Source organism: Felis catus, chromosome D4 (genome assembly GCF_018350175.1).
Source record: "Felis catus isolate Fca126 chromosome D4, F.catus_Fca126_mat1.0, whole genome shotgun sequence".
NCBI classification, from domain to species: domain Eukaryota; kingdom Metazoa; phylum Chordata; class Mammalia; order Carnivora; family Felidae; genus Felis; species Felis catus.
In genome coordinates this window covers 90,204,494-90,228,475 of record NC_058380.1, presented here as the reverse complement: position 1 = coordinate 90,228,475, position 23,982 = coordinate 90,204,494, and the positions used below count along the sequence as shown (strand labels likewise).

General features: G+C 51.3%; 1 protein-coding gene across 13 annotated transcripts in view; it reads left to right on the top strand.

The window, feature by feature from the left end:
• The window catches only part of DDX31 (DEAD-box helicase 31), a 73,668-nt gene that overhangs the window by 22,214 nt on the left and 27,472 nt on the right, over nt 1–23,982 (top strand). For 3 of the 13 annotated variants that reach the window (XM_045043405.1, XM_045043406.1, XM_045043409.1), the window contains exons 13-19: nt 325–501; nt 4,371–4,430; nt 9,948–10,040; nt 13,479–13,529; nt 15,130–15,269; nt 20,593–20,674; nt 22,298–22,429. In XM_045043405.1, the coding sequence (XP_044899340.1) occupies nt 325–501; nt 4,371–4,430; nt 9,948–10,040; nt 13,479–13,529; nt 15,130–15,269; nt 20,593–20,674; nt 22,298–22,429 (735 nt within the window). Of the gene's footprint in view, nt 1–324; nt 502–4,370; nt 4,431–9,947; nt 10,041–13,478; nt 13,530–15,129; nt 15,270–20,592; nt 20,675–20,906; nt 20,958–21,503; nt 21,629–22,297; nt 22,477–23,982 lie in introns of those variants that run through there. The other 10 variants (XM_045043410.1, XR_006589035.1, XM_045043411.1 and 7 more) reach the window with 9 other exon arrangements.

Here is a 23,982-nt window from a genome sequence, read left to right as displayed (position 1 = left end):
CAGGGGCACGTGTGGCGAGCCACGGGTGGGTGGGAAGAAGGGGAGCGCACGGCCTCGGTCCACGGCGCATCTGCGCTGCTCAGATTTGGGAAGCCTGGCCGAAGTCGTAGCCGTGTCACTTCCCTTTCATCTACTCTTTGGAGCGTATGTTGTATCAGTGGTACTTTTTTTTTTTTTTTTTTTTTTTTAATTATTCAAAGCTGTCCGTCATCTGGGTTTCCAAATCCGGGCCAGCACGACTACATGTTTTAGAGAAGTACTCGTTTCAGGGTCACCTAATCTTAAACACGTGTGGTGGTTCTTTCCCCCTCGGTACCGACGTAGCTTGAGAAAGACCAGAAGATGATCATCTTTTTCTTGAGCTGTGAGCTGGTGGAGTTCTATTACCACCTCTTCCTCCGGACCCTGCCAGCCTGCTCAGGGGCCCCCGCGTCACGGCAGCCACCATCTGCCTCCACGAGATTCAAATTCCTGCGGCTGCACGGCAACATGGAGCAGGAGGTGAGCTTCGCGCCCGTCCCCGGGAGCGGGAGCGGGCCCGAGTCTGACGACTGTGAACGTGGCCTTTTGGGGTCGGCTCTGGCTTCCGCCTCGGACTCCGCCGGGCAAGGAGGGGACGAGTCTCGGGCGGGCGGGCGACCCACTGGACCTGGGGACAGATCGCACGGCCGCGTCGGTGCGGGCAAGGGCGTCTTTTGTTCCCGGGTGTTCTTGCTCCGGGAGCTGCCCTCTTCCACCTGAGAGAGCTCGCGGCCCGGCTTGGCCCGAGTCTGCCTCAACCAGCTGTTAAGGCAACAGAGTACCACTAAGTAGCTGGCACCAGGGAAGGGTTTTGCCTTTTTAGTACCCAGTGTGTAATTAGGGCTTGATGTCTTCAAATTAAGAGCATTAATGGAGCTAAATTGTGGATCCCATATGGTACTGCTGAGCGCGACTGCTGTCATTGTCAACAAGATACAGCGCCTTCACTCTTAACACCGTGGTTGGGCGAGGGGCTTCAGGGTCTCAGTTGTGTCTCAGCTCTGAGTAATACTGCCGTCCAGGAGGGAGAGAGTCACGCCTCCCGGTTTTAGGTTCTGAGCGGCGCAGCCCTCGTTCCGTGCAGGCGATGGGCAGGGAGCCGGGTGAGGCGCATGCCAGCGTGGAAGGCGGACGAGCAGGCCCTGCTAGTGGGAGCCATCTTGTCCTGGAAGGAGGTGACCGGGCGCTCAGTCAGGGCAAGGGAAGGACAACCGGGCATCGGAGCAAGGCTTGACTAGCTCCAGTTTGTAAAAAACACACCTTTAGAGCTGAGGGAGACGTTAAAGCCATCAGGTCCAGCCCCCTTCTCGTGCTCGCTTTTGTCAGTTTAATAATTTAAGAGAGTACAGGCTCAGAAAAGTGAGCGTGCTCAAGGTCACTCAAGGGCCCAGCTTCTTCTTTCCCACGGGACCGGATGGAATTTCCTGAATCGTCCGGCCCTTGTGGATGTTACGAACTTCAGGGGCCCTGATGCGGTGGATTCTGTTGATCCCATAATTTAATGCCATTTAGAGCGTTTGGTTTTTGATAAAGCTCCGTTGCCTCATCCTCTCGGTCTTCTTCACCAGAGGCCTTGTGCCAGGCGGGCGTGAGGACAATGAGGGAGCCGGGCGTGAACTCAGAAGGATCTAGGAATGTGCATTGATCGTGCAAAAGGCTCTGTGCTTAAAGGATCTCGGTCCGACCGACTCATTTTCTGAGGGCACTGGTCTTGCAGGATGCTCACAGCCGTGTGCTCTGGGACGCGCTGCTTGCACGCTCGTCCTGGCTCTGCCTTTACTGGCGGTGTGACCTCAGGAAAGCGTGTCGCTGAAGTGGAGGTGATAGCGGTATTCACTTGATGGGGTTGGTGTGAAGGTTCATTCAGTCAGCGCAGATGATGTGCTGAGTACGGGGCCTGGCGCGTGAGCGCTCCACGAACGTAGGTGCCGTTATTACTGCTGTCTCTTTCCGGAACGGTTAGCGTTCTGCTTATTTCGTCTAGTGAGTGTTTAGCCTTCCCGGCCTTCTCATGACATGGGCAGAAGGTGGGAAGGAGTATTTCTGTATTTCGAGTTACTGGCCAAGTGTCCTGTCCCACGCTAAGCTAAAATAGTCCCAGTCCCGTCTGCCTGGCTCGTCACCCTGGCCACGGCTCTACATGACCTTGGTTTGGTCTCCTTGATGGTCGAAGTGACCCTGACCACATTTATGAGCATTAGAGAAAAGTTGATGGGATCTGTTTTGTTTTAAAACATTTCATCTTTAATGTTTGTTTATTTTGAGAGAGTAAGCCCCTCCCCTGCTCCTGCTGTCTCAAAATAAATAAACTTTATTATTTTAAAACAATTTTTTTAGTGTTTACTTTTGAGAGAGAGAGGGAGAGAGAGACAGGGAACATGAGTTGGGGAGGGGCAGAGAGAGCGGGAGACCCAGAATCCCAAGCAAACTCTAGGCTCCGAGCTGTCAGCACAGAGCCCGACACGGGGCCGAACTCCCAGGCTGTGAGATCATGACCTGAGCCCAAATCGGACACTCAACCAGCTGAGCCACCTAGGTGCCCCATAAATAAACATAAAAAAGGAAAGAAAAAAAATAGCTGCATGACAGCTGTGAGGAAAGCTCCAGGTTTGGTCATTTTCTCCTTACCTCAAATCTGAATGTGTCACGTCGTTCGTAGGATGTGTCTTACGGGCTTTTATGAACTTTTCTGATTTATTTTCTGATTTTGACTCTACAGTGACCCTTACAAAGAGTGTGCAGCACGCTGGGCAAATCCAGCTGTCCTCTCGAGGGTCTGAGCACTGGCTCTGGAACACGACTCCCTGGGTGTGGGTATTGCTGTGTGTCCCTTGGGCAAGAAGTGACTCCACCTTTCTGTGCCTCAGTGTCTCCATCTGGAAATGGGTGTGGTGATAGTGCGACTGCTAGGGTTGTCGTGCAGAGTGGGTGAAGTTCAGGCACGTGGGGCGTAGGCCACTCTCCGGGACTTGGTAGCCCTCGTTGTGCTGGTTGTCGTTACCCACTGTCCTAAGTGAGGTGTGCCTGGAGGTTCCAGTTACGTGACGGAATGACATGCAGGTGAAGGACCAGAATGAGGTGCGCCCCAGTGGCACGGTGGCTGGGCCAGACCTCACTGGGAAGGTGAGACCTCACTTTTTTCTTTTTTCCAAGTTTTAGTGGCTTGGTTATATTCCTTTTCCTGTCCCTGACAGACAGACACGGCCAAGTCTCATCTCGCAGTGCTGTGACTTAACCCACATTGAGTGTGCCCTCGGCAAGCCTCTTGAGCGGACGCTCTTCGGTGCGGCAGGACTGCCTTTAGGGTTTTAGCCCAAAGGGATCATTAAATACATACCCAGCAGACATTCTCGGAGGGTGTTTATCTCAACATTGGGCGCCAGAGCGAACAGTTGGAGACAAACCCAGCTGCCAGGGACGGGGTGTTGGACGACGGTGCCCATTCAGCTGAAGCCTCGGTAGCCACGAGAGGCGATGTGATTCGGGGTGTCGATTGGCACAGGAGGGTGTCCGTATTCTGACACGACAGCGTGGTAGCAGTGGAAGGAGCACGCTGCCATTTGAGAAAACACGTGTTTACGTGCCTGCGAAGGGTGTTGCCCGTGGCGGGGGCCTGCTTTGCTGGGGTGATCTCAGTTTCTTCCTCTGACTTAAAACATATATATAATTTCCGGGACGCCTGGGTGGCTCATTCGGTGAAGCGTCCACCTTTGGCTCAGGTCATGATCTCACCGTTCGTGGGTTCAAACCCCGTGTCGGGCTCTGTGCTGACAGCTCGGAGCCTGGAGTCTGCTTCGGATTCTATGTTGCCCCGTCTCACTGCTCCTCCCCTGCTTGTGCTCACTTGCACGCGTTCTCTCTCTCTCTCTCTCTCAAAATAAGTAGACATTTAAGAAATTTTTATAAAATATATACAATTTTGTATGGCTAAGATACGTGGTGATTGTAATTTTTAAATTTTCTTTAAAATTAGTTTTTAAACTAATTAGGAAAGGTGGTGGTTCTTTATTCCTCTCGACCTCGTGCTTAGAATAAATTCTGAGTTGGGAACCCGGGGTACAGTAACTTGCGGCCTTTGGCCTTGCCTGCTCTTGGTATTGGCCGTCCCGAGGGGTGTGCCCACCCTGGCCCTGTCTTACTGAGAGGTGCTGCCCGCAAATAGCCTGAGAAGTCCAGACCTGTAAGGACAGGGTCTTGATGAGATGTGAAGAATCTGCTTCTCTTTCTTGGAAAAGCCTCGCCATGCCTGAAGACAGAGCCCTGGGAAGTGGGGGGTTATGGGAATCCAAGCCTGCCTTGCTGGGACTGACCTCAGAGTTGTAAGCCCCTGTTTTTCCTTGTTTCTGTAGGAAAGAACAGCGGTGTTTGAAGAATTCTCACATTCCAAGACCGGCATCCTCCTCTGCACGGTACGTACCATTCCGTACTCTACGTGGGGGCCGAGAATTTCTGTAATGGTGGTCACGGGTTTTCGCCTCTGGACAGTTGGCCTTGCAGCCAGCCCCACGGAGAGCGGGGATATCGAGGCCTCTTGGTGTGGCTGGTCGCCTTGCACTTCTGGTCGTCCCCTGGCCGTGCCACAGACAGCCGGCTGCCACCGTGCAGAAGTCTTGCCGATTTGCTCACTAATAGTGGCAGCTGTTGGTCTGAAAATGTGTGAATCTTGGCGATTTCTATCCACCAAAAATGTGTAAATTACAGCTATCGGGAGTAATTAGAGCTGAGAAAGTCTTTTCGCAACAGAGTCGCCCCACTTGCCTCTGCTCGAGCCTTCTTTAAAAGGAAGATAGATGTGCTTGGACAGATTTCTTTTGCTGTTGTCTAAAAGCATCGTTAGCCCTGCGGTTTGGGGGCCAGGTCATTCGGCCCCGGCCCTCGGGGTTCCCCCGCCCCCCTCAGTGCAGAGCTGGCCTTTATGATGGGTCTCGTGCTCTTTTGAGATTGAAAACTCTCATCTCCCGTGCCCCCTTCTCTGGGACTTCACGGCACCACCGTTGTCACTGGCTCCTACGATTAAAGCCCCTTCTCTCCTTGTGCCCTCCCGGATGGTGTGACTCAATCCCCAGCTCATCTGAGAAGTCCCCGTGTGTGCAGTGGTGACATCGCACTGCTGACTGGACGATCCAGTGGGCAGGTGCTGGGCAGGACAAAAACTGTTAGCTGTTTGGATACCTGTCTAGGCCTCACTTTTTAACACAGTTACTTTTTAAGGAACTCCTGCTCTACATTCAGGTGACAGGTGTTGTTTTCTTTCTAAATTCAGGGTTTCCGAATGGGTACAGCTTGGTTTCTTACGCACAAGGTGGCCACCCAGTCACCCGTTTATCACCGTGTGCCAGTTCTGACACGAGGTGTGGCAGACGGGGGACCCGGGCGTCCGGATCTGGGCACGGTCACTCCTGGCACGCTTGCCTCCTGAGGAGCACTGAGTCTGACCAGGTGGCCCTGCCCTTTGTGGAGCCCATCCATAAATCAGATGCTGGTGTTTGCTCTAAACCGTCTCTTAATGCCAGCGCTAAAGTGAGGATGAGTCCAGATCTGCTTGGGAAAGAAGTTTGTCAAAAATCCTTACTGTCTCTAACGATACTGTCTGGAACCTGACCTCTTCCTGTCTCCTCAGCCTCCACTTTCCCCCTTGTTGCTGGCCTTGGCCAGATAGGCTCCTGCCTTGGTTTCCTGAATGTGTTGGTCTTCCTTACCTGGCCTTGGGGCCTTTGTACCCGCGTCCCCCTACCTGGGGCACCTCCCCTGACTTGCACTAGCCCTACTTAGGTCTCTGCTTCAGTTTCAGCTTTTCGGGAAGTGCACTCCCAGGGCCCACTTTTCCCCATTAGGCCCTCCCAGCGCACCCCGCACAGTACCCACCACACCTGGCCTAGGTGTCCTCCCCCACCCCGAGCACGAGCCCCTAAAGGTGGACTGTGTGGTTTGCAGTCCCACGCCGGTGGCCGGGACAGAGCAGGTGTGCCGTAGGCACTCAGGATTTGTGAACCGAGTGGGTGGGTATTTGGGGCCCCAGAAACAGTGTTGAGAACCACCAATGTCTGCCTTTTTCTGAAGACTGGAAGAGGCTGAGGTTAGTACCCTTGCTCATTGGGAACAGGTTCACTTTTCATATCCGTGCTGTACCCGAGGGTGAACATTACAGGTTGTCTGTATTGAAACAAAAGACAGTAGGAACCTTTGTGTTGGAGTTTGAGTTGCGATAAGAGCAAAATGTTTTTATCTTTGACCCTTAAGATGTTGGGTTTGTCCCTGGTGGAAAATTCTCAAGTCTCCTGGTGTTTCTTTCAGACGTGGGTGAGCTCTGGGTCTCAAAGAAAATTCCAGGTATTTGAAGTTCAGTGTTTTGGTTGGTTTTGGTCTTGGTTGTTGTTTTTTTTTTTTTTTTTTTTCCAGTAGGTTTACGTGGAAGTAAAGGTCGTTCTTTTTAAAAGGTAATTCTCAGTGGGGTCGGAAGCCTATGATGAGTTTTCTTGTTTTGTCTGGCTGATACCTGCAGTGAGGTCGGCCAAACAGAGAGCGCCACTGCCTGGGCAAGGCATGGCATCCCCACCCCTCTGCCCCCCACCAGCCCCGGCACCCCTCTGCCCCCCACCGCTCCCGGCGGCCGTGCGCAAAGCCAACTCGCGCTTGCCCCCAGTCTGATTTCACTCAAGTTTCTTGGTGTGTGCTCATTTGCTTGTCGAGGAACCTTCCAGCGTGCCGATCTTCCGCCAGCCCCATCCCTTCTTCATTCTGCAGCAAAGGTTACCAGAGGAGAGCCGGGCGGGGGCTCACTTCCTGCTGTTTGGAAGCCAGGGAGCCGGCACGCAGTCCCTGGTGATGAGGAGCTGCTCTCTTACCCTCAGAATTCCTCCCGCTTCCGCCACATTTGTTTGCTTTGGCCTGAAGCTTCTGGTGTGTGAGAGCTGTAGGCACATAGGCCCACTGCAGTAGATCGTGGCCCGGTTGGGGCGACGCTGTCACTGCATCCTTTTAAGCAGCCTGTTGCTTGCCAGGCCCTCTGCATGCTCTCCGGGAGTCTCCTTAGTGTTAATGAGGAACGGGGGCCACGTCAGGACAAGGCAGATGGAGAACTGGCTTCTTTTGATAAAGAGCAATCGTGTTGTTAATTGTTGCAAGGGGATTTTCCCTCCCCTTTATACCGTACCTTTTGCCACTTTGATTTATCATCCCAAGATCTTTTACCGAGCCCAGAAGACTGAATGTCTGTATGAAAAGTTGGGAACTGTGCTGTAACCACTCAGAAACTCACAATTATGCTAGTTACTGCTTCAAAATTCACTCCCCCCAATCCATTTTCCTCCCTCCTGTCTTTTCTGTTATTAGGAACAGTCCAGGACGTGTGTGTGTGTGTGTGTGTTTGCTTTCATCTTAATTATAAACATCTGAAAGCAAGGACCTTTCTAATTTCTTACAACCTTCAGGACCTGGTACCTGGCTTTGTGTACTGTGGGTTCTCAACAAACAAGTGAGCCCATGGTGACATGAAATGTAGGCAGGAGCGAAAGGGCAGTTGGGGCAGGGGAGACCAGTTTGTGAGAGAGGTCCTTACACATTCAGAATGGAATTTTGTGTCCTCTAGAGAAGTAGATGTGAGAAGAAGCCAAGTTAAGGGAGTAGGGATTAGTGGGAAGGAGCTGGTTGAAAGTTCAAAAGCCCACTTTCCCGAATGGAATTAAGAAGTCAAAGGAGTCAGATAGGAGATAGTAGATCATCTACAAAATGTTTCCTCCTGCTTGTGGTGCGGAGCTCCTGATAAACCAGAGGTGGGGAAGGTGGTTTTCAACACCATTGTTATGTTGATCGGTCGATAAAGGGACGTACCACGGAGTAACTGGAAGATGGTATTCCCGAGCTGCCTCTGGTTTTAAGGCCGACGCTGGACTTTTCCATTGTTGTACATGTGGCCCTCCCTGGCCATCCGTGGGTACCATGGATACGGAGCACAGTAACCTTTTCCCCGGCACAGAGAGGCACCCCCCGGCCTCGCTTGGTCTTCTGGCTGCTTCGCCGCCGCACTAGACCTTGGTTGTGGGGCACGTGCTTGCCTCAGAAGACCCCGAACCTGTGCTGCTTTCCTCCACCTTCTCAATTTGTTTTTTGTCTTGAAGCACACCTTTACGTCTGTGCGGTTCTTAATTTCCCTTCCTCCTGGGGAATTTCCACTGTGCCCGGGGGGGCTGGGAGACAAAGGAGGCTAGGAGATGAGGCCAGGAGAGTCACGGGAATGTCACTTCACCACCGACAGCACATGTAGACTCTCCTGGTTTTCTCTGGGGCGTGCTTTGGAGGTAAAGTTTAGCTTTTCCACTTTATTTCATTCGTGTTAATGGCAAGATCATTTGGAGATGGTTGGCTGTTTACTCGGTTACGCTAACTCATGTTGCCAGTTTTCTGGCGGCTCCAGCCAAGCGCTCTCGCCTCTGACAGCTTCTGCACTCTCTCCTTCCTCCTCTGATTACGCAGCCCAATCTGTCACCCGGACAACGGGGGCCTGTACCCCGCTGATGGCTTTCCACACACGGCAATAATGACTTTTGGCAGGCCGGGAAGGCGGCGGAGGCGAATTTGCTACGTCCCTTGCTCAGAGAGCCGGCAGGCCCCCTCTCCCTGTTAGTAAAAGCACTTTGTGAGGTTCTTGGGTAAATAAATGAGTCATTTTAATCCAACTGACAGGCTGGCACCTGAGCAAGCTGCCTTCCATCTGTACTCCTCGGTCTCGTGGAGGCGGCCCATTGTCAGGCCCCGGGCCTTCACGGCCTCACCGTTGAGTGTCTTTCAGAGCTGACTTTAGCAATTCTTTTGCCCTAATTAGCTTAAAGGAATATGGTTGGGCTGGGTCTAAGTTCTAAGAGGGGCAGAGAACCGAAGCCTTTGCCGAGACGTGGGTCAGTTTCCTGTGGACCTGGCACCCCCAGCGGACACCGTTGCAGAGGATGGAGCAGATCCCGGCTTCTCTGTGGTCCTCTGCCCGGGTCGGGTGCGCGGGCACACAGATCACCTCCTAATTGCCACCGTGTCGATTCCTCCTTCGTTGTGGAATGAAATGCTTGGATTTGTAGTTCTCAACACACTTGTGCAAACACAGTCCCGTTCGATCTCCTCAGCCACCCCGTGAGCTGAGATCAACAGGGTGCGTCTTATAGCCATGGGCTGGGTGGGTAAACTGAGGGTCGGCGAGCCGCGTCGACTTGCCCAGGTGGTGTGGCTGCTACGGGGAGGCTGGAGTTCAGTTCTGTCTGTCCCTGGGCCACGCAGGTTGTCCCTTTGTCCCATTCCCTACGGTATCCTGGGTCGAGGATAGGAAGGAGGATTTGCAGGAACAGCTTGAGGGAAGCCTGAGCAGTGGTGGCTGTCAGGGAGGGTCCCCCCACTCCCTAAGACATAAAGCAGTGCTCGATGGGAAGATGGTGTCTCGGCCGGTCCCCCGAGCAGGAAATAGAATGTCAAATGGTCCCGGGAAGGCTGCTGGCATTCTTCCTCCCCATTTCGGTATGTTTGTGCTCAGTGAGCTCCACGAACGTCACCTGCTGTTTTAGAGTTTCATCTGTGTTTCTTGGTTGAATTTACTAAACCAACGAGCATTACATTTTTTACAAAGTGTCTGTAAAGCTCAGACAGCCACTGTCTACGTGCATCTCCCACTGCGGAGCACTTAAATAAAATAAATCATTTCTTAACAAGAGCTTAGCAGATTTAAGAACCCGTCAGTTTTTCTGAAGACATCAACTGTGGTTAGCGTAGAAAGCGATGTCTGCTTCCCTTTAAGATAGAGAACTCTCTAAATTGTGTTCTCAAAGGCATCAGCTCGGGAACATCCGCCTTCAGTTTTCAGGGCAGTGGGAGCTGTCTGCAAACACTTGGTGGGTGGTTGACACGGTTTGGTACGTTAACTTCCGCTTAGTACCTAATAAATGCAGCCTGGCCACCACTCCGAGGAAACTTCCAGCAAGCCCAGGTGTAATCAGAGTGAAGGCGGACAATTCCTGACCTGCCCTCAGCGCTCCTTGCAGGTGGGTGAGATGATGGTGGGACAAGATCTTCCTTGTCTCCTGCCTCTGACCCTGGGCGATACAGGGAATAGTTGGTTGAACGTGCTTTTTACAGAAACTTTGCATAGGATTCTTGGTTTCCAGAAAAGCCTTATGTATGTAAATCCTTAGTGATACTTAAGGGGAGAGGAAGGCCAGCTCTTCTTGACGGAAAAATGGCAACCGGTAAGTGGAAGAAGGGGACGCCAGCTAGAAAGCCTGCGTCTGCAGCCGCCGGAGGAACAGCGAGGCAGACCGGCAGCGTCGCCAGATGCTAAAACTTGTGGGCAAAAGGATTTAGGAAACGGTCTCCAAGTTCCACTCCCCAGTTTACTGATTGGTTACAAAGGAGGAGGGTACCTTCAGGTGGAGAGAGCTGGTGGGTGGATGCCACTCCTCAGGGGACCGAGCACAGCATCACCCATGCAGGGCAGATTGCCCTTACGTGTCTCCTGGTGTCAGCCACTCTCCGCCCTTAGGTCTTTCTGCCGGAAGGCTCCACCCGAACCTTCCCGTGGGGACACACAATTAGACAAATACAGATTCTGGGAGGTGCTTCAAGACACCTGGGCTTCTTCAAAATTGAGTTATCAAAAAGCTAAGTAAGTAAATACTGAGGGGCAGGGATATCATTCTAGATCAAGGAAGTCTAGAGGGACATAATAAACATAGAATGCCTGGTCGATGAATCAATTCCTGGGTTGGGAAAGAAAACAACTATAATAGTCAACCTTAGGTGCAGTTAGAGAAATTTGAATATGAAACGATTATCAGGAAATAATGTTATTTAATACTAAATTACTTAGGTATGCTAATGGTATTGTGATTACGTAGAGGAATGCCTTTTTACTTAGGAGGTATGTGCTAAAGTATTTAGGGATAAAATGTCATGGTATTTGCAACTTTCCGATGGCTCAGAAGCGTGTGTGTGGAGAAAGAGAAAGCGGGTGCACCAGACAGATTAGCGGTTGATGAATCCAGATGAAGGATGTGCAAGTGCTCCTTGGTTTAAGTTTTTCTAAATAAAGATTTCGGGGGGAAATAATATGCATTCGTTGTTAAAAGAAAGACAAAGCAAGCAACACAGGAAAATGCAAAAAGAAACGTAAAAATCACCAGAATCCCTCTCCCCAGACATAACCGCGGTCGATAGTTCGGGTGGGCCTCCTTCCAGGTGTGGGCTCCCGGTTGATCTCTCGGTTCATCTCTCCACTTAACTGTCTACCCATTTAGTGTCTCGTTTTTGGTACCCGCTTTTTTTTTTTTTTTTTTTTTTTTTTTTTTTTTTTTTTTTTTGCCCATGGATTTTTTTCTGGAAGAAACCAGACTTGGTGCTTTAGAATACTTCGCATGCGGGATGTGGCTTCCTGCGCCCTCCGGGTCCGGCCAACGTGCTCCTCTCTCCCCGACGTTTCCTGTAAAATAGGAGCTGGGAGCTGCACACCTGGTTAGATTTGGTTTCGTTTTGGGCAAGAATGCGTCGTAGGCATCACCAGTACTTCTGGTGCTTGACAGCTCTTGTCTTTCCAATTATGTCAAAACATTTACATTGTTTCAGAGTCAAAATCGTAACAGTCCCTTAAAGGGAGTCCAGCTTCTGCCCCTGTGGGCGGCGCCCAGCCCCTTCCCCTCCCGGTGAACTGTTCTTGAAGCTTTTGGGGTTTCTCCTCCGTTATTTCTTCTTGAAATGCAAGCAGACGTGTTTGTATTTCCCTCCTCTCGCACACACAAGCCTCCTCCGCACGCCCAGAACAGATCGTAGAGGTTCTCCGTGCCAGCACGTTCGAATCCCCATCCTGCTTCAGCCGTGCCACACTGCTGCGGAGGGTAGGTGCCGCCGTGTTCTAGTCACCTGGCCTAGCCCTGCTAGACATGGGGGGGTTTCCCAGGCCTGCTACACATACTGCCAAAATCGGGAGCTTTGTGCGTGAAGCCTGTCGTATTCTTGCCAGTGTATCTTCGGGATGGATTTCTGGAAGTGACGTTGCATCTGGGCCAAAGGGCAAGTGCGTATGTAGTTGTGTGGGATATTCCCAAATTTCCTACTGTAGGGGCTTATGCCATTTTGCATTCCTACCAGCGGCTTCTGAGGGATGCGGCATCTTTTTGGTGGTGAAACGATAGGCTACGGCCTTGGAAAAGTAAAGTGGATTCAGGATTCGAGGGCTGCCTCCACGTCTTAACCGTGTGTCTCCGGACAAGCTGCTTGATCTCTCTGAACCTTGGTTTTCTGTCCGTCAAGTGGGGGTAGGAGTTGTTTCGGAGATCGCTCAGGATGACGCAGGCGAAATGCTGCAGAGTCTGGTGTATGGTGAGCGCTCAGTAAGTGTTGACCGGGGATGGTCTTGTCGTGACGGTCGTGCTCGAAGATGAATGCCCGGCGTCATTTGTCCCTGAAAACTGAAAGGTGCCCACACTCTCGTCCCTCTGCCAGACGGCCAGACACTGGAGAGCAGAAAGCCTTTGCTTTTGGGGCGGCAGCCAGCTGAAAGGAAAAGAACCACGTCTCCTTCGCTTTTACGGTTTTCGTGTCTGGTTGAGTCTGTGGCTGGGGTTCTAATTTAAGTGTCAGAAGAGGTGGGACATGACTTGATATTTACTGCTGTCTGAGGCTGATGAGCCCTCAGTAAATACTTGGCAACTGACCTCCACAAGGGAGCACTTTGGGGTGGTCTTTCAGACATGCGCCTCAAAGCCCTGTCGTTGTTGGGCATCGCTGACAGGGGAGGGGTGAGGATAATGACCCACCAATGCATTCATCTACCATAGAGTGGTTTCTCAGATAAAACGTCAAAGTAATAAACCATGCTAGAAGTTCTCAGAATTTTTACATGACATACTGATGAAATGAAGACTTAAGTTCTTGAGCAAACATGCGGTTTATGTTCTCCTAGTAGGGCGAACATTTTGTGACTGCCTCACCAACATGTTCTGTAGAGCTTACCCCCTAGGTTAGAATTTTTTTTTTTTTAACGTTTATTTTTTCTTGAGAGAGACAGAGTGCAAGTGGGGGAGGTGCAGAGGGAGGAGACACAGATTCTGAAGCAGGCTCCAGGCTCCGAGCTGTCAGCACAGAGCCCGACGTGGGGCTCGAACGCACAGGCCGTGAGATTATGACCTGAGCAGAAGTCTGACACTTAACCGACTGAGCCACCCAGGTGCCCCCCTCCTAAGTTAGATTTTTTTTTTTTTGGTCTAAGTTAGAATTTTTAACCACAGATGGACTTCAGTGGGTCCCTGAAGTTGTATGTAGGTGTGTGTGTGTGTGTGTGTGTGTGTGTGTGTGTGTGTGTGTGTATACACCTGTGCACACAGGGGGGTGGTGAGCCCTCATAGTTTGCGTTAGATTATCAGATAGATCTATGGCCTTAAAAAGACTCAGAACCTCAGTGGTAAGCCATATTCTTTTCTGTTTTAAAGGATGTTGCAGCTCGGGGTTTGGATCTCCCTCAAGTCACGTGGATTGTTCAGGTAATTTTTCAGTTAAGGTGTGAGCTCAAGGCAGGAATAAGTGATTGTGAGTAGATGAGCTGGCTTTAAGTGGAATAATTATTATTATTAGCCTCTCAGGTGTTGCCCCGGTAACCAGGCAACGACCAGCCTTATTTGCCCAATTCTCCAGGACCTTCCCCTGACACGGCCCACCTAGCCACTGCGGTGAAACGGCCAGGCTGAGCAGTTGCGGGAGGGAGGGGCAGACTCCCCTGCTCCCAGACTGACGCATGTCACACACAAAGTTTCAGCAATCTGAAAATAACAGGAATTACCCTGGCCCTCGGGAGGCCTCATTGTGTCCGGAAGGAGATGGCTCAGCCTGTCCTGAGAGCCGTGTCCGTGTGCATTGACCTGCAGGGGGCAATTAGGGCCTGACAACATCTTACACACACCTCTAGCCTTAGACGCTTTGCCAGAGGGCACAGGTGTTAGCACTAGAGTCTAGTGGTTTCAGTTTTGTTTTTTCTTTTCGTTAGTCTGCAGAATGGTATTTTTAAGCCTTTCTGGGTGGGGGCCAGGGGACACGTGCCCCATTTACGTGAGTCATGGTTTATTCACGTGTTAGTGGAATTGCATGCCTGTCACTGGCTAGGAAATCTCATCTGCTCGCTGCAGAAGACAGCCTCTTTTGGACTAGAGGCATTGTGGTTTCTTGCCTGATGGCCACACAGCAAAATAAAGATAAAAAGCAGGGTAACTTTAATGTGGGGGAGGGGCAGACACATAAACTTGATCGTTTAGAGCTTTTCTGTATTGTGAGGTGGATTACTTTCATATGTCTGACATCCTCGTGTATTCTGTTCATTTTGGGCCTCTGATCTTTGATTTGTGTAGCTGCAAAGAAAAAAAAACAAGGAAGAATGGAATATGGTCAGTTCCTGTTTGTGATGATAAAGTTACTGCCACAGAAAGTATGAAATGCTGTGCATAACGCATTCTGCTGAGTTAGAGTCTGCCCCCCACCGCCCCCAGGTCAGGAATGCTGTCCCCGGTAACGGAAGCAAGTCCTGCCAGAGGGGAACCTGCCTCACGGCTGCCCCGCAGCTCTCCCAGTTCCATTGGAATTGGGTGTCACTGCGGTGAGATGGTGGGCACCGGCTCCCGGTGGCCCGGCAGCAGAGCTGAGCTCTGATTAGATTAGCCAGCCCCTTCCTCCTGACCCCGTCCAGGCCTCTATGGCCTCAGCCTCACCGCCGCGTCTGCCGGCCAAGGTCACTCGGTCATCCTACCCCGCCTGCCTCCGTGTTCACCTTGCACGGTCACCTCTGTGGAAAGATGCAGATAGGAGACTGAAGAGACCTGTGGAGAAGTAAAATTACAAAGGAGATACTGGGACGGGAAGGCGCTCGCTCATCGGGAACTTGGCCGCTGTTCACGCTTCGTGTCTGAGCCTCGTTATTTCCAATGAAGGCAGGGCTTTCAGGCTTGAGTGGCTTCTCCTTGGGGTTGTGTGAGGGTAACCATAGCACCGGGATTTCATTCTTGGGCTACCTGGAGGCAGGTGAGGGGTATTGCACTTCCAATTAATGGCAATGCCTTGATCTGTGAATGCCTTCATTTTCGTTACCCTTTTTAGTACAACGCTCCGTCTTCGCCTGCTGAATACATCCACCGGATCGGGAGAACCGCCCGGATTGGCTGCCGTGGGAGCAGCCTGCTCATCTTGGCTCCTTCGGAGGCAGAATATGTCAACTCGTTGGCTTCTCACAAAATCAAGTGAGTCAGAAACCTGAACGCGGTTTCAGCTGATCTCACCTAATTAACTTTCTGTCGCTTTCTACAGCGGATGGGCCTTGTAAGCTGACGAAGAGCCATTAACCCTTGTGATCTCTAAATGGGTCCCAGAATAGCCAGTGGCGAACACTGAGCCCTTCACGCCGTCAGCACATGACAGTTTTCACTGCGTTGCCACACAAAGTCACGGAGCGATCTGTTGCGCTTGGTTTTTCTTTAAGATAGAGGTCCGTGTTTCCTATTCCTTTTCTGTACAATTCGTGTGCACAGCCCTCACAGCCAGCTTCCTGAAGACCTGCTTCATTCAGTTTTTATTTTTGCGCACAACGTTCTGTGCCTCTAAAGGTGAAAAAAAAAGAATGCTGGTGACTCATCACAAAGCCCGCCACCACCAGGAAGATGAACCCAGGGAGGAAATCTCTGGGGGCAGCTAAGGTGCCCGCGTAGCCTCGCAGCCGCCATGCCGTCACTCCAGTCGGGGCCCCCGCGGACCCAGACCTCGCTCTGGAAAGACCAGCAAAGTGAAGACGGAGAACAGCGTCTCGACCTGGCCGAGCTGAGTATGAGGAAGGCAGAAGGAGCTCGCCCGGGCTGCAGAAACGTGTTCCGAACGGCGTCCGGCTCCTGAAATAACCAGTGCTAGTAACAGACTGCTAAAGGCGTGCGGTTTTTCACACTGGCCTGCTCTCGAGAATTTCTCCTGCTCACGTAGCGCGGTGATGTGGAGTGTGGTTCGGAAGGCACGGGGAGAGTCGTGCGCGTGTGCCCAGGAAGGTAGGGCACGACTCGTGCCACGCGCGGGAGCCCCGATGGCCACCCGAGTGCTGCTTGGAACCAGCGCTGTGACACCAGCCAAGCCCAAGGACCTCCTGTCCGGGTGCTTTGCCTCACGCAGCCCCACGTGTCATATGAAGCAAGAGGACCACGGTCTCTCGGTCTAAAGTACAGAGCTGGCAGGGTCCTTGCGTTCTACATGTGCATCGCAGCTCCCAGGCAGGCTGCCTGGGACCTGGCCTGGGGACCAAGTGCAGGCCACCCACCCAGAGAGCTGCCTGGGGCCACCCCACCTGCAGAGCTCTCCCTGCTTCTCTCCCTCCCTCCCTCCCTTTCTTCCCTCCCTCCCCTCCCTCCCCTCCCTCCCACCCTCCCTCCCTCCCTGTACCCTGGGCAGACCTAGTAGGGCAGTCTTGGGCCTGCTCGTGGGAACATCTGTGGGCTAGGGCGTCCTCAGGAAATGTGCCTTGTATACACCCTTCAGTGTTGGGGAGGCAGGAGCCTCATGGTGATTTCTAGTGAGCCAAACTAACACTCGTTTGGGTTTTCCTTTCGTTTAATGTCTCATCTTAAAACAATGTAGCCACCGAAAGAGTGGTTTTATTTGTTTCAGGGAGACTGCATATTTGATGTTACTTGTAAGAGGAATTCTGTTGGTCAGTTGGTCAATCACGTTTCACCAATAACAACTTCTAGGGCTGGATTCTGAGTGCCTGGAGCTTCAGGATGGCCAGCTGTTCTCTCCGGTGCTTTCCGGTCTTAGGGTGGCACGCCACTGGGCAGCTGTACCCTGGAAGTGGGGGGTTGAATGAAAACCCACGGACGTAACCCCTTTTCCTGTTGTCTCTTACCCCGTTCTCACAGGCTGGGGACCTGTCACGGCACTGCCGCTGTTTTCCTATAGCACAGGGACTTGTCGAGCCTCAGAACGCGTTTTCAGAGCTGTGTGCTGTCGTCCATGGGAGGACAAATAGTCCCTTCACCTTGGTGGCCTCTTATCCCCTGGCTGCTTCCCCCCCACCCTGTGTTCTAGACTTACAAGTTCACGCTCCCTGCGCCCTCTGTTCCTTCCTGTTCCTTCCTGTTCGCAGCTCCTGGATGTTTGCCCGCGCTCATTCACTTTGACGCAATAAGCTCAGAAAAGTGAGTGCCATCGGTCCTGCAGTCACATGATAATTGTCCAGCCCGGAGTTACCCGCACAGATGCCCGCCCCTGCCCTCAGGTTTCCTTAACAAACGCATTGAGGCTGATTGCTCTGAAAGATTCAAATGAGAGCCTCAATTTAAAAAGGGAAAAGAGGAGCACTTGGGTGGCTCAGCTGGTTGAGCACCTGACTCTTGGTTTCGGTTCAGGTCACGACCTCACAGTTCATGAGATCGAGCCCCACGTCAGGCTCTGTCAACAGCGTGGAGCCTGTCGGGGTTCTCTCTCTGCCCCTCCTTCTCCCTCTCTCTTTCTCCCTCTTTCTCTCTCAAAGATGAATAAATATTAAATTAAAATGGGAAAATAATAGCCACGTGTATTTTGAAGATATAAAGAGTACAGTCGTTCTCTGTGATGGTCTCATCTGGAAAAAACTGTGTCAGCAGCATTGGTGGGAAATCCGGCATCCCATGTTCACATTCAGGAGACCGCTCCGAGACTCCAGTGATTCGCGATATTTGGACTTGCGCAGGAAGTTCAGAAGCATGAAGACAGAAGTACCCAGAGGAAGAGATTTGGGTCTCTTGTGGAGTGAACATCTACTCGAGGGAGAAAGAGCCCTGGAGGGGCCCGGCCTTGCTCGTTTCTGCCCTGAAAATGCACCTGCTGAAGCTTCTGTACCTGAACCTGATTTGTGGGCCTGATATAACCAACACCCCCCCCCCCAAAATATCAGACCTAAGTTACAATGTTGCAGCCATGAATGATGCTTCCAGATTTGTGTCTGAGGAAGAGATCAATGTTGGGTATCTATATATAAGCTGTTTTGTACTTAATTCAAAAAAATTACACCTAAGAAGAACTAATTACAAAGTGTGCTGTGGCAACAAGCAGACTTGAACCAAAAGTTACTCTGCTAAATATTCCAAAAAAAGAAAAAAACGAAACCAAAAAGAGAAGGAAGATGTGTGTATGTATTGTGCGTAAGAACCTGGGAGCCGGGCAGCCGGATGCTGGGAAGGCTGATGAATTACAGGGAAGATTCAAGAAGGCAGGCTGAGGCGCTCGGCAGCAAGGGCCATCACAACAAATTGCTGCCTGCCTTCAGACGCCAAGCACTGTGGACCTCGCCCTGACAGTGTAATTTAGCAGACGGGGCAGGAGACAGGCGCCCTGGGCCGCTGCCACCTCAGCCCGAATGCTCAGGACTTTGTTTCTGCATCCTTTGGAGTCCCTTGTATATGCCAATCTCTTAACCGATTTCCGCTTCCCTTTTAAACGCATTTCTAATGAAAGTCGTCATTGGTTTGTTAAAATGTAAATGCAAACTGTGTATCTCTTAGATCAGGCATAGGACAGGTCCCTGAATTTATTTCTCTATCTTCTCATGGTAAGGCGGGGCGGTTCAGATCTGCCGATAGAACCATAAACAAGCAGAGTAGATTTGCTTTGTTCCTCAGAAGCCACCCGATTTCTGAGAACAGGAGGAAGGCCCTTTTAAACTGTAAATCACTCCAGTTCTTTCTCTGCTGCCGTTCACTTGCGGTGACCGGCCCCCAGCACTGTCACAGGGACACACCCGGCAGAGGGGTGCCCGGCCCGGGCGTCAGCCCAGACACGCCCCCCGGAAAACCGCGCCTCTCTGTGGTGTGTTTAGTTCTTTGTATCCCTGATTCTTGTATCCCTATTCTTGGTTTCTTCCTCCCTGCTTCAGAATCTCACCCCGAGTCCTTCTGTTCCTTTTCCTTTCCTCCTGAAGAAAACGAGTGATGCACAGAGGCAAGTCCGTCAAACAAAGAAAAAGCTAGGACCGTGCCGTGCTGTGCGTTCACCTCCAGATTCTCCCGCGTGAACAAGAGGCAAATTCAGTGGCCACGGCATTTCTGTCTCTTATGAAAAATACATTTTCTGTGAAATCACGAGCCTTTTCCCCCAAACTCCTACCCTCGCAGTACGTGCTCTGCCTCCTCGGGTTGACTCCTGCTGTAAAAAGATTTCACGGCTCCGTGGGGCTGTGAGCTGGCAGCACAGGGGGGAGAGTGTGGAGGGGCGGGGGCTGGGGGTGTTCAGGGAAGCGGTGACACATTTCAGGTAGATCGCTGTCAGAGACGTGACATTTTCATTCATAGCTTTGTCAGCGTAACCTTTGGGGGAAAGGGGGAGAATTGTCTTCTCCCACCTGAGAGGTTGCCATTCATGTTTTAATTTGCTGTTACGTTAAAAAAAAAAAAAAGAAACAACATACAAGGAAATCATTTATCTTTTTATGATCTGTTTTTCTCCCAGAACTCCTCCTTCCCCCTTTTTCCCCCCCTCCCTGGGAAGTATGTTTTCAGCAACTCCTGTTTCTTCCTTAGGCTGTAGTACTTGATGGTGTGCTCACTTGCTGTGTTTGAACGCTGTGGCCCGCAGACTGGTGGAAGCGGAGCCTGGGCCGTGGGGCCGCTGGGCCGCGAGGCGGGTCAACCTCTTCTCCTGGCTCAGGCTGGCTTCTGTTCACAAGTGAGGCCCAAATTCTGAGCTCAGCCGTTTGCACACAGCTCTGCATGCGTCAGAGGTCCTCTGTTCCTCACCCCTTCATAACGAAGGTGTAAGAGGGTAGACGAACTTCTGGATATGTGAGAAGAGAGTTTGGGGGCTGCGGTCACTTGTTGGCCTTCCCTGAGGAGTTGACCCCGACAGTTACAGACCTTTAGCCACACACTCCCCTCCCGCCTCTGGCCTGGCCTTTTTTTTTTTTTTTTTTTTTTTTTTTTAATATAAAACTAAAGGGACTATCTGCGTTGTTCTTTTCTTCACTTTCTCATGTGCTCGTGTCAAGGTGTAGTATATTAATAAGCAGGCCTGCTTTGTAGTGTTTGAGATTCATTAAGAAATAACGGTGGTTGGGGCGCCTGGGTGGCGCAGTCGGTTAAGCGTCCGACTTCAGCCAGGTCACAATCTTGCAGTCCGTGAGTTCGAGCCCCGCGTCGGGCTCTGGGCTGATGGCTCAGAGCCTGGAGCCTGTTTCCGATTCTGTGCCTCCCTCTCTCTCTGCCCCTCCCCCGTTCATGCTCTGTCTCTCTCTATCCCAAAAATAAATAAACGTTGAAAAAAAAAAAAAGAAATAACGGTGGGATGCCCACAGAGGAAATTCTAAATGTAGCCTATTTGAAAGTCGCCAGAGAGGAGGAGAGTGTTGGGAATATGACCCCTTCTGTCCTTGTCATGTCCTAGAGGTTGCTGCCTTCCAAACTCCTGAAGGTTTAGAAAACTGAATTCCTTTCCGTGAAGGTGTAGTTTCTGTTTTACATGGAATTAGCTTGAGAATAGGCCAGTTTTATGCATCGAGATTCCGGATGTTGCTGAAGGTAGCAAGTTTACCTTGACGTGCCCTTCCTTTTACAGCGTGTCTGAGATTCACGTGGAAGACATTTTGTCTGTTCTGACAAGGGACGGTTGTTTGAAAGGGAGCCGACGGGGAACCCAGGTGAGTGTCATTATTTATGATACTTGCGGTGAACAGACACGACTCACTTCTTGATTTGGGGTGGTGGGGCTACTGTGTGTGGGATAGTTAGTTCCTCTGTTGAGCAGACGTGTGTATCTCAGGGGCCATGAACGTTAGGTGAGGCCACATCTTGATTGTGCTTTCTCCTCTCTGCTCCTGGACGCGTTTTCTGGTCTCATCCCGTTAACGGGTGACCCATCCATTCTCGAAGCCCGCAAGGCCACAGCAGGCTCCCAGCGAGGAGGCCTCGTCCTGGCCCACAGTGAGTTTGGAGGCAGTGTTACCTGCTCAACCCTGGTGCCCCCATCCAGATTCTCAGCAAAGACAGCTGATTGACCCCTCCACCCGTGACAGCACGGAAGAAACTGGTGTCTCTGTGTCTCCATGCAGACACACGTAGTGCATCCGTTTTTTAATGTGTGTGCCACACACAGAGGAAGAGTCAAGTTGAGATCATCAAAAGGAGACATTGGTGTTATCCATGTGGTTCCACACGGGGACCCGGGGCACCCTATCCTGCAGCCCTCCTGTGACTTTCCTCCTGCTAGGTGGCTGTTCCCCACTCCCACTCTAGCCCTGTACCCACTGTGTCACAGATATGTGTGTGTCACGTTGCTGTATGTAGTTTTGTCTATGAAACATTAGTGATTTGAATATTTTACATTTGTTTAAGTCTGAGCATAGACTGGAAAATGAGACCAAATAGATCAGGCTTAATTAAGAGTTTCTTTTATGCATCAAGAAGCGTCTTTATTTGGATCAATACTGTCCCTGGGGCTGGGACCTGACTTAAGCCCTCTTGTTCCAGAAAGAACCTAAGGAAATGTATCAACGAAAAGGCAGGGAAACCGTCACAGCGTGTGTCCTGTGCCCGGGACTGTGCTACACTCTTCATGGTTTGGTCCTGTTTAATCCTCCCAGCAGCCCCACCAGGTGGGTGCTCTCGTCCCACTTCCCAGATGAGGAGACTGAGGTCCAGAGGGGTGAAGAAACGTCCACAGGGACGCAGCCTCCGGTGCGGTGGAAGCAGGCAGCCTGACTTCAAAGCACGTGCTCTTTGCTCCCATTGATACAGATGAAAGCACGGCAGTGGCAGTAGCTAGCTGTTCAGTTAGGTAATGTCAGCCCTCGCTAGGTGAGACGTGGTCAACAGACGACGCCACGACAAATATCCCATAAACCAAAGAAGCAGGGACAGACTCAGTTGATCAACAAGTTGTCTTAAACCGTGTTTCGTTAGAAAACATCCCTGCCGCGCTAGACTTTGGAACATCCCCTATTAATAGTTTGTTGTCAAGGGAACGGACCAGTCACCAAACAGACGCTCGTTGGTCCCGGCACGCTGCTGTTCTCCTGAAGCTACTGCAGATTCTAGGAAGGGTTTTTTCATGTTCCCTCAGACGCTTCATTACAGCCCCAGGACCATGGGCAGTGTAGCAGAGGTTAAGGGCATGGCCTCAGGGTCCCCAGCTCTGTGGCTCTGGGCAAGACTGGACATCCCTAAGCCGTGGTTTCTTCTTATGTAAAACTGAGATCATGTTAGCGTTCTTGTTAAGGAGATTGGAGGACTGAGTAAGAAATAACCCGAGAACCCCAACACAGGTACTGAAGGGTGTTCATCGTCATCATCAGCTAGTAGCAGATGTAGAGTTCCAAGTCCAGACTCCGCGACACGAAACCCGGCGCTTGTTGCTGTGGCCCCGGCGAACGTTAGCCTCTGCCTGCTGGCCAGAAGTAAGAGCAAGCGGGAAAGTTACGAGAAAGTTACAAAGCAAGTAAAGGTTCGGTCAGATCTCCTCTTACACCGTTTCTGGGACTGACTCTGTTGGTGTTTGTCCCTGAACCGAGCACACATTGTTCGGTCCAGGGAGAGCTGATCGTCACGTGGGTCTGCAGAAGGAGCGTCTCCTGCGGATCCCCCCCCCCCCGCCCCCCCCGCCCCGGGGAGGGAGCCAAGCAGCCGCGGTGCCCTCTGCTCTTCCCCGAGCGAGCCACGGCCGTTTCCCAGCCCCCGGCCTTCCAGGGCCTTGCGTATCTACTCCCACGGAAGCAGAGGCTTCCTTGGCACGAGGCCGGCCTTGAAGCCTTGCTCGAGGGGGGGGCTCGGGGACAATTCGTGTAGGGGCCGGGGCCCCAAGGCAGGCAGGCTTGGGTTCCAGACCATGCTTCACGGCTGGTGGTTCTGCAACCAGAGTGCCCGTCACGTGGGTTGCTGTGAAGCTGACCTAAAACGAGGCGGGCGGCGCTCTGTGTGCTTCTGGGCCGTGGCGGTTCATCCCAGCCCCAAGCTCCTGCCTTGATGGACGGGAACCAGTAGGATGTTTTTATGTTTTTAAGGAGTGGTGAGCTTTGTTTTTAAAAAGAAAAAACACTCGGCGAGGTGGGCTTTCACTGACCCCAAACTAACAGGTTAGCCTAGAAAACTAATCGTACTACAGGCCCCGGGTGCCGTGTCGATGAAAACCTGGCCTGTTTAATTAACCAAATTTAACTTCAATTCGAAGGCCAAAGGGAAACTCTGTGAAACTGACTCTATTACTAATTGTCACACAGATCTACAACCCGAAAGAGTGTTTTATGTGTGTGTGATCCGCGTGAGTAGTGAAAAGAATAAAGTAGATGCTGGATACAACTTTTAGTTCTGTTCCTCATAAGAAACACGGCGTGTTTTAATTGCCGTTCTCCATGTGGGCGGTTCCGTCTAGCCCATGAACCAGTGCCGGACAGATACATGTGAGCTCGGTAAATAGATAGGCCTTTTACACACATCACCAGACACCTCACTGTAAGGCCTCTCTTCTCACTCGATTGAAGTCCATTGTAAATGTCCCTTTGGCACATACATTTTTGGGCTTCTGTGAACAGAAAGAGAGTGAGTGAAGCATCTGTAAAATGTATATTTCATATTTAGGTATATAAAATATATATAGCTACGTCTGGGTGTGCGAGTGTTCACCCACCTACAAAGAGAATAAATTTGATCTTTCAACTTTACTGGGAAGCACTCAGATGGTTCTAGGGAAGCATGAGGGTGAAACTCAGCTTGGCAATAAAGTGATTAAAACAGTCCTTCCGTTTAGTTTAAAAACACTTTAGAAGTTAGCAATGGGCATGTTTCCAAAAAAAAAAAAAGAAAGAAAGAAAAAGGCACCTCCCCTACCACTGCCACCACCTAAAACTTTTTACAACAACCACAAAAAATCCAGCCCAAGTATCTTCAACTCACGTGTTGCCTCTCGATAGGCATGAAATTTTCATGTTCAAAGTATGCGCACACCCAAACACGC